Below are 12,757 nucleotides of genomic sequence, written 5' to 3' on the forward strand. Positions count from 1 at the left end.
TTGTGACAGAGGAGTTGGAATGAAAAGGGGGAATAGAAGACACAGTATGGAGCAGAGTTCCATACTAAACCTGCTGAGAGTCTTTCCAGATCAAGTGTCCAGTCCTTCTGTAGTTTGCTCTCAGAGCTGGGTAATCTTGGAGTTAAAGCCCCCCATGATTCTCCCTTGACCACTGACCACTTGTCATCGATTGTCAATTTCTCTAAACTCCTACGTTATCTCTACTGCCTTCTTAATGAGGAAGCAAGCAATATAAGACGCCATGGTCTCTGTTATACACCACTGGTTCTGCTGTTTGCCCCTTGGAATAGCCCTGAATTGGTACTTTCTCCCACACGCTCCTTAACCTAGCTCTAAACACATGGTATGTGCAGAAATTGCTTATTGATTGATGGAAAGCATACATTATTGGTATTTGTCTCCAGTGTTTTCCTGGTGTGGAGGAGGGTGATTATCTGTCAATATTCATTGCCTCATTAAAGCAATACCCAGGGCATCAATCATCTCTGAGATAACCAGATGAGGCTTCATTGTAATCTCTTTCTATTTTGCTGGATAATTTCACTTGCTTTGGAAGTTTATGAGGCCATAAGTGGCTTCCATCTGCTGATGAACATATTTGGAGGAGTCATTTAGTCTCAAGTATGGAATACTTGAGGGGAAGTTAAATTGTAACTTTTACATTAAATGTCATCTTAGTAACAGAACCAAAATTGGAAGCATGTGTTCAATTTTGGTCTTTCATTTTCAAAGCTCTAGGTCAGGCAAATAATTAATTTCATTTGTTTACAAAGTAGATTATGCCTAATAAAATCTATTTTGTTTATGGTCACATTTTAGTTAATCCATTGCTTTGGAAAATGAGAGAAATCTGATTGGCTAATCATTCAACATAGTAAATTGCATTATTCTACATCCACAGAACATTGGCCTAATTGAATTATCCAGTAATTGTATGATGAAAATATTCTTTTTTAATAGACTCTGAGCCAGGCACAGCAATGATGAAATAGTAGAGAATCTTGTTTATTCCATTTTTGTTTGATGATTGACCACAGAATATAACATTACACCTCTGTGGTTAATAACTTTTTTTTCCACATTAAGACTCATAAAGACAAGAGCATTTTCATTGGCTACTTCCTGGTACTCTGCATTTTTACTCTCTGTATGTGTTTTCTGTCCTCTGCAGACAGTTGTTTCTCAATAAGTGCTACTTTGCAAACTAAAGCTCAAATGAAATTGGTTTTGCTTTGTGCATAATAAAATGACAATTGTGGCCACTTTCCCCAGCGAAATGAGTAAGAGAACTCTCCCAGGCATTTGACTCCCCTCTTAAGGGGTTTTGCAGTTGGGCTTGTCAAGACTGCTGATTCACTTAAAGCCATGCTGGAGAGGTAGGAGGGATGGCTATCCCCTTAGTGAACAATACACGTGTCTTTCCCAGCTCCTACCACCAGTGCGATCACCTGCAGAACAGACCTCAGTCCTTTCTGCTCAGCTGAGCCTGTCTGCTTCTCTGAAGAACGTAGAAAAGCATGACTTTTCCTTTTCCTTCTTCTTATCTCCCCGCCCTCGCCATGCAGCAGCTTGTCTGGCATGTGACTGCTTGCTGACCTCCATGCCCAACTCACAGCACACGGCACACTCTCCTTCTCTTCCGCATCCTCTTCCTCTAGACAGCACCAGAGAGCTTCACCTTGCCTGCCCTGTTGTTTTTCTTAAAACTGAATACAATCGTCTGCAAGTCTTTTTCAGAATTGTCCTTAATTTCTTTTTATTAAACAAATAAGAATCCAAAGAGCGGACCTCCATTCCCCTGCTAACACTAGGTTAAAACTTTAGGTTTTGAAGTTTGCTGCTATGTACTGATAGAAACATTCCAAAGAAACATTCCAAATGCTGATCATTTTGTTAGTAAAATTTAACAAGCTAAAACATTTCCATTACCTATCTCACCTTTAGGGACAAATGATAGAAAATGGAGAGGTACATAATGATAAAAATCCAAAAGGGAGAGGAAGAAAAGGGGGAAAACAGACTGATAAGATTTGTGGCCAACTCCACCATCTATTGGATGAGATCATCTCAGGTGATGAGATTCGTTTGCATGGGGAAGCATTTTTTTACTCTTTCTAGTAGATGCAACATGTTTAGTATTGAGTTTCAGTAGTGCAGTCTTCTCAGATGAGCACCTATACAATACAACTGCAATCTAAACACCAAAGATCTTCTAAGAGAGCCTGTAGAAGTCAGGTGACTTTTTGGAAAAGCACAAGAGATTATGTTATGCTCAGTGAGAATGAAAGTTTTCTGCTTCAAATTTTACTTTATACCATGATATCTCTCTGTGTTCTCTGTGGAGAAAAGTTGCCCGTGGGCAACAGATTATCCCAACGCCTGCCTTTTTTTCTCCATAGTTCTTAATCTCTTTTCAGGTAATAAATTATTTTTTCTTTGACCAGATTCATATGATTAAAAAAACTTAATTAAAAAAGTAATTTAGTGCTCAACAGGGACCACCAGAACATGCATATGCCTTCTTGATTGAAAACATTTACAAAGGTGGCATCTTACATCATAAATGCTGGGGTCCGAATTGGCATCAGTGACTGCAGCAGTGTTGGGCTAAACTGTGCAGCTTAGCTAATTGGTTCAGTTGGACGCTGGTGAGTATGGTCATGAGTGTCACCGAAGAGCTAGAGGGACAGCTTGCAGAAGTTGAGATAGAGAGTAATGGTGATGGCCTGAGCATTGAGCGTGGCCACTTACTGGCTTTATCTCTTCTGTAAGGTGAGCAGAGTGAGACAGAAAAGTAGTTGGGTGTTGAGATGTAGAGTTGAATGTTTGGAAACCATTCTAGTGTTGCTACTTACCACCTCTGAGCTCGTGGGCAGACTACTTCACTAACTAATTTTTGAACCCTTGCCTGACAGGGTTTTTGCTTTGGCATTTAAATGAGGTAATTCTGCATAAAACCTAGCATTGTATCTCTGCGTGGAAAGTTGATGAACAACTAAAACAATGCCCCTTCTTATTGTTGGTTTAATGCTAATTATGGTACAACTGAGACCAAGCATGTCCACTTTATGGCCAAGAGTCGCACACAGTCCAGAACAGCTATGACTGCAGCCCAACACAAACTCCAAGCTTATTAAAACATGACATCAAAATTTTACTTTACTTTTTATTCACATACCTTGGTAGTTATGGAATATGAACTTTGTAGATGACAATGTCATGTTGTGGTATCAAAATGTCAGACATGCCTGTCAGTTAAACCCAATCTCAAGCCTGAGTTTCTATTTGTATAAAATGGAGATTAAAATACTGATCCTCATGGGATTGTTATGAAATATGAGTGTAACCCTGAGATTGAATGGCTATCATAACCATGGGTTGTAAGTATTCATAACCACTCTGTGCTTACCTGCATATTTGAATCCTAATGATTTTCTCAACGTTTGTTCCAAGCAGTTTTTGCTTAGTATCCATGCTTTTTAAACACCCAAGAGGGCTGGAGAAGTGGCTCAGGCATTGAAAGTGCTTGGTGCTCTTTGAGAGGACATGGGTTTAGTTCTTAGCATGCAAGTTGAGGGGCTTAGGGTTGCCTATGACTCCAGCTCCACGGGATCTGACAGGCCTGCCCATATGTGTGGCCTGAGTGCACACAATACAAATATATACACATAAATAAAAGTAACTCTTTAATTAAAAACAAAAAGCACCCAGAGCCATTTTTCAACCTACCTTTCTTGTCTCCACACTGTTTCCCAAAGCCCTTACATAATAATTTAATATTTCTTGGCTACACTTAAGGAAGCAGCCTTGATACCTCTGCTTAAGCATTTTCTAGGCCCGTAGCTTAGCTGACCTTTAATAAAGACTGTCATTTCTAAATCCTTATTTTGAACCACAGTAAGTGCCACCACCTTTTGATCCAATTCAGTTTCATTTTCAAAGATTTGTAGAAAGACTCACAAAATGGATAGCTTTTAAAAAGTGCAGCTTCTGAGTTGAGAAGGTCATGGGAAGGGAGCTTGGGATGAGCTCTCCACCAATTTTGTTAGTACAGAGGTGCAAAAAGAAAGTGTCTCATGGTCAGAATCATCTCTTTAAGTGCATGGCCATTTTGGTGAGAACAGTGTGAGTTAACAAGCTCTAAATTCATGCTCTCCTGAAAAGCCAGCCGCAAGCTCCATTGGCACGGTCAGGTTCAGGCAAGAAACCAGGTAACTTTCAACCCACGCAAACTGAGTTGTTAACGTCCTATAGCCTACATGGAATGCAGACGTAGAAGCAAAAGAAAGCCATGGGTCCTCCCAGCCCTCGATTCTTCCCCTTCCACCTGTGAGATCACTGTTTAGAGAGAGCATGTGCAGTCTTGACCTGTCCCTACGTTTTCTTAGGTTTAGATTTCTTACCAGGGAAGGGCAACGGACAACCCCTGGTTTCTGCCTTCCAGGGTGAGTGACACACGGGTTTGAACACAGCCGAGGACAGGGGGTAGATCTGCAGAGTTGGCAGCAACGCTGGCCACCACGATTCCAGCGCAGCCAGTGGAAAGGATTTCTATGTGATTAGCAATTGCTTTGGTCATTAAGAGGTGCAAGGTCTGAGCATGGGCACAAAGATGACCGGGCACAGGTTCTACCCTTCGGAAAGATAGTATTTAATCACAAAAGTCATATTGTGATAAAAATAGTCAAGGGACAGAGTGAAGGATGCAAAGGTCTACAACAAATGGGCTAACAAGATAAAATGGGATTACAGAAAAAAGAGATTATTTGGAGCTTGTAGCTTGGTTCAGTTTTATATAAGTAGATGGTATACACACAGAGATGAGGGTTAGTATACTGATGGAATGGCTTTATAAGGGTCACTAAGCAGGGTGCGTGCAGAAGCAGAATAGGAAACCGTATAGGGTAATGGGAGCATCCTTTTAAACCGAGGACAGGTCCTAAGCACCGCTCCCAACTGTACTCACCAGCTCATCACACTAGGGGAATACTGAGGGGTACGCTGTGCCTCTCTATCCTCCCACCTGGGGGACATGGACAGATACAGAGAAGCTAAAACATCTGCTTCCTCTGGTTCCCTGGGACACAGGCTGTGATTCCTACTCTGTCTGACACATCCTCACTTGACTAGAAGCTTAATTCAGTGTCTATGTATTTCTTATATGCTGGATATTCTTGTTGATTATCAAACCTGTTTTATTTGGTGGAATTGAGACAGGTCTGATTCTGTAGCCCAGGTCAACCTTGAACTCATGGTGATCCTCCTGCTGAAGCCTCTTGATAGCTATAAAACTTTAAAACAAGAGATGAGGAAGGAGGGAGAAGAGGAAGGAGATGAGGAAGAAAAATGGAAGAAGGAAGTGGAGGAAGAGGACATACAGAAGGAAGAAAAGGAAGAGAGGAGAAGAAAGTGGTAGACGAAGAGATAAATGATCTAGGAAGGTATGGCTCATCTTTTCCAAGGAGTGAGAGAGCACAATTCTGACATACGATGCTTGGTAGAGCCTTGCCATACACATGGTAGAGCCTTGTCAAGCACAAGGTGGCCCCTTAGTCTGGTCCAAGTGCTGTCCTCTAATCTGAATTCAACACTAGACCCACAAGTCCAGAGTTTGATGGTGGTGTGGTTTCTGTATCTCTGTTACCAAGTTCCGGGATGAATCTGATACAAGAAAGAGCAGGCCAGTCATCACTCCCAACAGCAGTTGGTGGGGGTGGGGAGCAGCAGGCTGAGATAACTAATAGTTTCAGCTTGCTATGGGTTGATTTGTGTCTTCTGGACAGAGATATTGAAGTCCTGATATCTAGTTCCAGTCAATATGATCCTATTTAGATATAGGGTCTTTATAAATATAATCAAGGTGTGTTCATTAATACCAGTTCATGACTACTGGCTTGTATAGCTGGCATCCCCTCATCTTCCGAGGGGAGTGGAGTCAGGAGAAGGAGAACAGGCAGGGATTGAAGTGATGTGGTAATGAGTCAGGGATTGCAAAAAGTTGCTGGTCATCACCAGGCACAAAGATGCGGAGGGAAGAATCCTGCCCATTGGTTTGAGAAGAAAAGTGGCCTCCATGCCATCCTGTCTTTGAATGTAGAGCCTGCAGACTTGTAAGGCACACCTTCGCCTTGTTTTAAAGCCCTCATTCCCACTAATCTGCTATGGCAACTCCAGAAGACTCATGATTAGCCTGGGTGCACAATTGTGGACTTGGCTCTCACTGACCTGGCAATCAGTCAGGCCAAAACTGTCTCAGAACTGGCTCCTGAGCTGGGCTTGTTCACGACACAAATGCCTCTTCATAAACCATGGATCGCCATCACCAAGTGCCCTTCCCTGTCACCTCGCTGCAAAAGCCTGAGGTCCTGATGCACTAAGGGTGTTGATGACCTGCTTCATAAAGGACATAAACAGCTGGTATTTATTTACTGGAGGTTTCAGTTGTGGGCTCTATAGCAAGGCTGTTTCGAGCAGCGAAAGGGAAAGGTTTTCATGTCCCGTCTTTCCCTCTCTCCTCATGACGACAATTATCTGGTTTTGGAAATACTTTTGGTAGCATTTTAAGGTATTTGCTTTAATCTACCGTGGTGAAAAATCATTCAGCAAACGCATAGGAGGCTTCATCTCAACAAGTAACATTTTCCGAATAGGAGATTGCTACAGCGGTATGTTGCCAAAGACACAGCTGAAGAAATGGGTCATGCATTCATGACATCTCGGGCCACGAGCTGCCAAGCACTCTGCTCTTCACTTTTGTCCTTTTCTCGTAAACAAGCTGCATTAACGAGTTACTTTTGAAAAGCAGTCTGAAATCCCCAGTGAGTTACATGGGAAAGGATTCAGGGTTCCCCCCAGAGGACTCCAGTGTTGGTTTGTTCTCAGAGGTCAGGTGTGCTAACGGAGCTGGAGGCTAAAGGCACACACTGGATACCGACCAGTGGCTCCTGAGCGCCCTCCCTCTCCAGCCTTGATTTCTCACGTTGGTGCACAACTCTGTCTGCCCACTGCAGGGAAAAGAAAGGATGAGAGGAAAGGCTCGATTTTCAACTTCAATTTAATTACACAATTTATAGTGCCCAGTAGGGAGGATTTAGGGGCAAGATTAATGCTCAACAGCATTCCATTCTGCATTGTTGTCTGGTAAGAAATACTGTATTGATTATCCAAAGTGAGTTTTCAAAAGTGTTTCTCTTGGGGCTCGTGGGATGGTGCTTGCCACCAAGCCTGACACCTGAGTTGAGTCCCTGGAAGGCACATTGTAGGAGAGACCTGTCTCCCACAAGCTCAGCACTCACGCTGAGACACCTCCCCCTACCAATGAAAGTAAATGCTTCTCAAGAGCCAGATTCCTTTGGTAGCAAAATGATTTCAAAAAGAGGAAGACAGAAGGATCACCATGAGTTCGAAGGCAGCCTGGGCCACATTAGTGAGCTCCAGGCCAGTTTGGGTTGTACAGTAAAATCTTGTTTCAGAAAAATGAAACAAAGAAGAGGAAAAAAGAAAAAAAAAAAGCAAATGGGGATGGCTTAGCTTTTCTTCCAGAAATTGGATAAATTAAAGTTGTCAGATGACTCTCTGGGTTGTGTTTTTGAGAGTGGGAAGCACGTCCCTCATTGGAAGAAGGATGAATAGAAATTCCACTGGGGTATTAGAAATGTGAGCCCTTGGACAAAGATTGCACAAGCAGTTCTGTTCTGAGAAGGGCTGTGTGAGCAATGCATTAAGGCATTCCCCCTTATGTTAAAGTTCAAAGGCTTTCAATTGCTTATTGAGACTGGCATCAGATTCGCGTTTAAGATCATGAGTAAATATTTGGTGTTCTGTTTTGGTGTCCACACATTCTATTAGTTTAGCCAAATGAACAAAGGCACAGCATGCAGGAAACAGAAATTCTCCTGTAAGGACCTGCCTCAGTCCAGCTGGAGATAAGCATATTAGATGAATTAAGCCCATTGCAGAAAGGCAGTACCATGCTTTCTTCCTATTTGTGGTTCCTAGATTTCATGTAGATACATAACATCATACATATGTGACTATATATATGTGGAAGACAACAGGACCAATGGGAGGGAGAAGGAAAGGGAAAAAGGAGGGTGGGTTGTGAGGGAAATAGTCTCAACAAGCAAAATACATATGTATAGTGACAGTTCTTTAAAAACTATTTTTACCTGTTATATCAATAGGGAAAGTGGATGCCTTTGTGAGAAAAGCATTCTGTCTGTGGTAAAGGTATAAATTTAACAATACAGTTTCAGGTCTTAACTAAGGGTCTGCCTTATAAAACCACTTTAGTTCATTGGAGGAGTGTAAAGAGACAGAGCAAAGAAGGTAAATGAGCCCTGTGAGAGAGAGAGCAGCTGACTTTGCCATCACACAATCAGGGTGTCCTCAAATACCACACCGGCTGCTCCTCTCTTATAACACAACCTTTAAAACTGTATTCAACATGGAGTGGACGAGGGAGGGGGACGGGAAACTTCTGGCCACAATCCCCAAAAGGGAAAATTACATTCATGTTTTTTGTCTTTTGAGATTCACCACCCCCCCAAAAAAAAATTCATGATAAGATCCCTTCCTTGATGTACTTACATTTTCTCTTACTGTCTTTGAAGCTGAAATTTTCTGCCCATGTTTAATGTCTTGGACTAACAGTCCTTTACTCCAACACACACACTTTACTGGGCTCCTGATTAAATGCAAAGCCCTTGCCATCCACGTCTTACCTATTTTAAGACTAATTACTCCTGTTGAAATTTTTAGAGCTATGATTATAATTGTTGATGGTTCTGATGGTTGATATTGATTGTCAACTTGACAAAATCTAGAATCACTCAGGAGGCAAACTTCTGCTCATACCAGTGAGGGTTCAACCAGACTAGAGATGTCTCTGGTCATACTAGAAGATGTTGTCAGTTATACTGACTGGGGCAGAAGACCCACTGTGAGGGCTGGTGGCGCCTCCCAGCTGCAGCAGCCCAGCTATGGACAGAGCTTTCTGATGAGTTCATCTACCCCGTGCTGCCTTTGCTGCTCTCCTTGGTTGACGTGGGGACTCAGTTTCTCTAGCCTGCCAACATGGACTAAAGGCTAGTGGCCCTCCAGGAATCCTCTAGGACTTTAACACTGGTTGGAACTAATGAGGCATCCAGCCTTGTGGACTGGGCAGGTACTGTTTTTCAGCCTCTCCAGTGTGAAAACAGCCATTGCTGAGCTCCCAGATGGTATCCTGTAGCCAATTTAATAAATCCCAAATCTCTGTCTCTCTGTCTGTCTACAACCTGTCTGTCAAGAAGAGCAAAAATGTGTCTGACAAATGCTTGATCCCGCCTATTGATTTTGCTGTGGGATATATTAAACAAATTGAGTTCTCAGTGTTTAAAGCTTGATGAATTAAGAGGTATCTAGTACTGACAAGGCAAAAAACCATATTTTTATTTGGGTGAATTGACAATGGGGACTAAAATTGGAGTTTATTTTTGGAAGACATTAGTAACTTAGATAAAAAAGATCATTGCCACAAAAACACAGACATTCAGGTACCTCTGTGGTGTGTGACTTAGATTTCTTTAGGTATTTATCCAGGGACCCCAGGGACATTGCAGCCAAACTCTGACTCAGTACGAAAGCAGAAGGGATACTATTTGGGGGACCACCAGGAGAATGAGGGAGACAAATGAGGATGACGGGAGGGGTAAACACCAGCAAAGTACAATACAGATGTTTGAGAATACTGCAGTGATCCCATGTATCCTAGATTGGTTCCCATGTCCTTCAGGAACTGAGGGTAGCCTGAACTTTTACCCCATCCCCAAGCCTCTGCCTCAAAGAGCTGCATTACAGGCACACCCTAGCACATCTAATTTAAGTAGTGTTGGAGATAGAATGCAGGTCTTCATGCTCATGTACCAAAGCACTCTACTAACAGAGCTACGTCTCAAGTCTACTGCAACCCGCTATTTGCATGCTAACTAAAAAGATAATAAAAAGAAACATAACAATAAAAAGTAGACCACCAGGAAAAGAAAAATGTACTTTACCCAATATAAATGCACACTTACCACCTTTCTCCTTGGCAACGGTGAGTTATAATTTATACCAGAGAAAAAGAAAGAAGAAAAGCCATGGAGATTTGTATCTGGGATTGAAATTTGAGCAGTACTTTGCCACAGGCCAATGTCAGACTTTTCTGAGTCTCTTAAGCATGTGGAGGTCCTGCAGCTCAACTGGCCTGCAGATGGGGTCAGTAGGCCAGCAGTATAGCTCTTGGTGACAGCCTTTCTTGATTTATGCCATGGGTGGCTACCTGTCACCAGTCCTGTAAAGAGTATATATAGCTGACAATACAGACATTAGATCACAAAGAGTTTGGGCATGAAGAGTGTGAAACAGGAACACACCAGCTAAGGTGAGCACAGGGAAATGGTGAGAAGGACGAGTCACCCTGAGGTGCCTCCCTCTCTAGAGGGCCCTGGCAGCCATTCAATTTTATCTAGTTGAACTAAACTTGAGATGACAGAGGAGAGTCACCTGAGTTGTGAGTATATTTGTTCCAGAAGTCACAACATGGTCACAGGGACACTTACTGTGTTTAGAGTGCCAGGGTGTGTCTACTCTTCCTGTTTTTGGTAGGATGGGGCAGAGGAAAACAGTGGGGTTGAGGCAGACAAAGAAAGTGCATGGTCATTCACAGAGTGATTTATTGGTTCTAAGGACCATGGCTGTGTCTATTGCTCATAGCTAATGATGAGCACGAGCTGATCAAAACATTTACTAAAGCAAGTATTAGCAATCAAAATGACTTTGAATTAGTTTGTGAGAAGGTGAGTAAATACCTGATTGGTGATGTGTTCCTGGATTTTCCCTGTAGTCACTGAAAAAGAAAGCAGAAGGAAATTTTATACGAAACCACACTCATCAAGACAAAATACCAGACTGCTGATCCTGCCCTGCCCTCAGTCAGGTCACCCCAGCTGCCACGGGCTCTGTGGACAGGATCTGAATGGCAATGGGGACATGTATTCCATACATGCAACAACAGTGGCAGCATGATGTCAAAACTGTAAAGGAACTTCCTAGACAAAGGTAACCAAAGTGTGGTGGACACTTGCTAAGGATGATGCCCAGCAGGCTGTACTCAACTTTGGTAGAGAAACAAAGAGGAGATGAAAAGACTGTCAAAGATTCTCAGACGGAGGCAAATCCTGGAAGTCCGACCTTGACACTGAGCTCAAAGGGCTCTTGTTGACCTAAAACGCAGGGTCCTTTTACTTTAGCCTCTCTGGTGCTGAGGTTACAGCCATGAGCTCCCGTTCGGGATGAGAAAATGCTATTTTCAAAACAAGTCTCTGTCTGGGAAATGGTGAAGGCCCCATTCCTTGTTGCAGTGTTGCTGGAGATTGAAATCCAAACCAATACCTCAGTTGATGATATCTTCTTGGTCAGGATGGGAAAAGCTCAGAGCAATAGATGGAAGGCAACAGAGTAGCATGGAAAATAAGAATCCAAGAACAACACACTACAGTCATGAAGACAGCCCAAGGATGACCTTAAACAGGTCTCTTAAATATGTCTCTTAAACAGGAGATAAACTCTTTGGCTATAATAAATTAAAAACCAATAAATTTCCAGGAAGGAAAATAAAGAAGAAATTTGGTAGCACAAAAATTATTGTTTGTGAACAGCTTTATGGTAAATACTTTATTTAACGTGTCTTTTGAAAATAAACCTTAACTGAATTAATTGCAGAGTCAGATAATACAGTAGTAAGTCCTGTTGTGCAGGATGATGATTGCAATCCCAGCATTTGGGAGGATGAAACAGGAGAATTACTAGTTTGAGGTCAGATTGGGTTACAGAGTGAAACTCAGTCTCAAAAACAAAACCTAAACAAAAAATAATATGGAAAAATTCCTTGTACCCATTATCCAGATCGTCCCAGGGATATCATCTTACAATCAAGAATGTTATAGAATCATATGTGCTGTATGACCCTCTGGGCTGGGTGTCTTTTTGCCGAGTGTGACTCTCTGCATCCCATCCCCATGGCTGTGTGTCTGGAGAGTCGTTTCCCTCTGCTTGCTGAGCCCCATTCCACAGTGTGGATGCACCCTACTAACTGTGTGCTTTCTAGGTTTGGCTACGCAGTGGAAAGCTGCTGTAAACATAATGTATATGTTTTGAATGAGACTTAAATAATTATTTCTCTGGAATAAATACCTAGGGATATAAATGTGAGTTGCATGTTCAGTCTTTGAAGAAGCTGCTAATCTGTGGGCTATGCATCAGGATAGCTTGCCGGGTAAAGGTATTTGCCGCCAGGACTGGGGACCTGAATTTGATTCCCTATTCCTTATGCTAGAAGGAGAGAAATGACTCCCATCAATTGTACATTATTATTATTGTTGTTGTAATAAAAAGAATCTGGTAGTCTGTTTTTTAAAAAGATGCAATCTATAAGTGAAACTCTCCAGTTTAATTAATTAACTTAATTAATCCTCCAATAATTAGTATACATTGAAGTTTGGTAAGAATTCAGTACCGTTCCAGGTGTCATTCAGGGCACAGTAGAGATGTAAGGAACACAGAAAATAGAATGGAGTACTGAGAGGGACTGTTTGATTAAGCTGTTGCCAAGAAATGCCAGGGGCCAAGCTTGGAGGTTGCAGATAATAAAAAATGATTTTCTTTGTTTTAAAATCTCCATTGGACACTCTTGGTATGTTTTAATGTTGAGATT

General features: G+C 42.1%; 1 protein-coding gene across 1 annotated transcript in view; it reads right to left on the bottom strand.

Annotated features, from left to right (window-relative positions):
- Window positions 1-12,757, bottom strand: part of Chst9 (carbohydrate sulfotransferase 9) — a 262,610-nt gene that overhangs the window by 21,271 nt on the left and 228,582 nt on the right. Inside the window, exon 4 of the mRNA XM_016001595.3 lies at window positions 10,854-10,891. Coding sequence (XP_015857081.3) covers window positions 10,854-10,891 — 38 coding nt within the window. The remainder of the gene's footprint in view (window positions 1-10,853; window positions 10,892-12,757) is intronic.

This window comes from Peromyscus maniculatus, chromosome 19 (genome assembly GCF_049852395.1).
Source record: "Peromyscus maniculatus bairdii isolate BWxNUB_F1_BW_parent chromosome 19, HU_Pman_BW_mat_3.1, whole genome shotgun sequence".
Classification (NCBI taxonomy): Eukaryota; Metazoa; Chordata; class Mammalia; order Rodentia; family Cricetidae; genus Peromyscus; species Peromyscus maniculatus.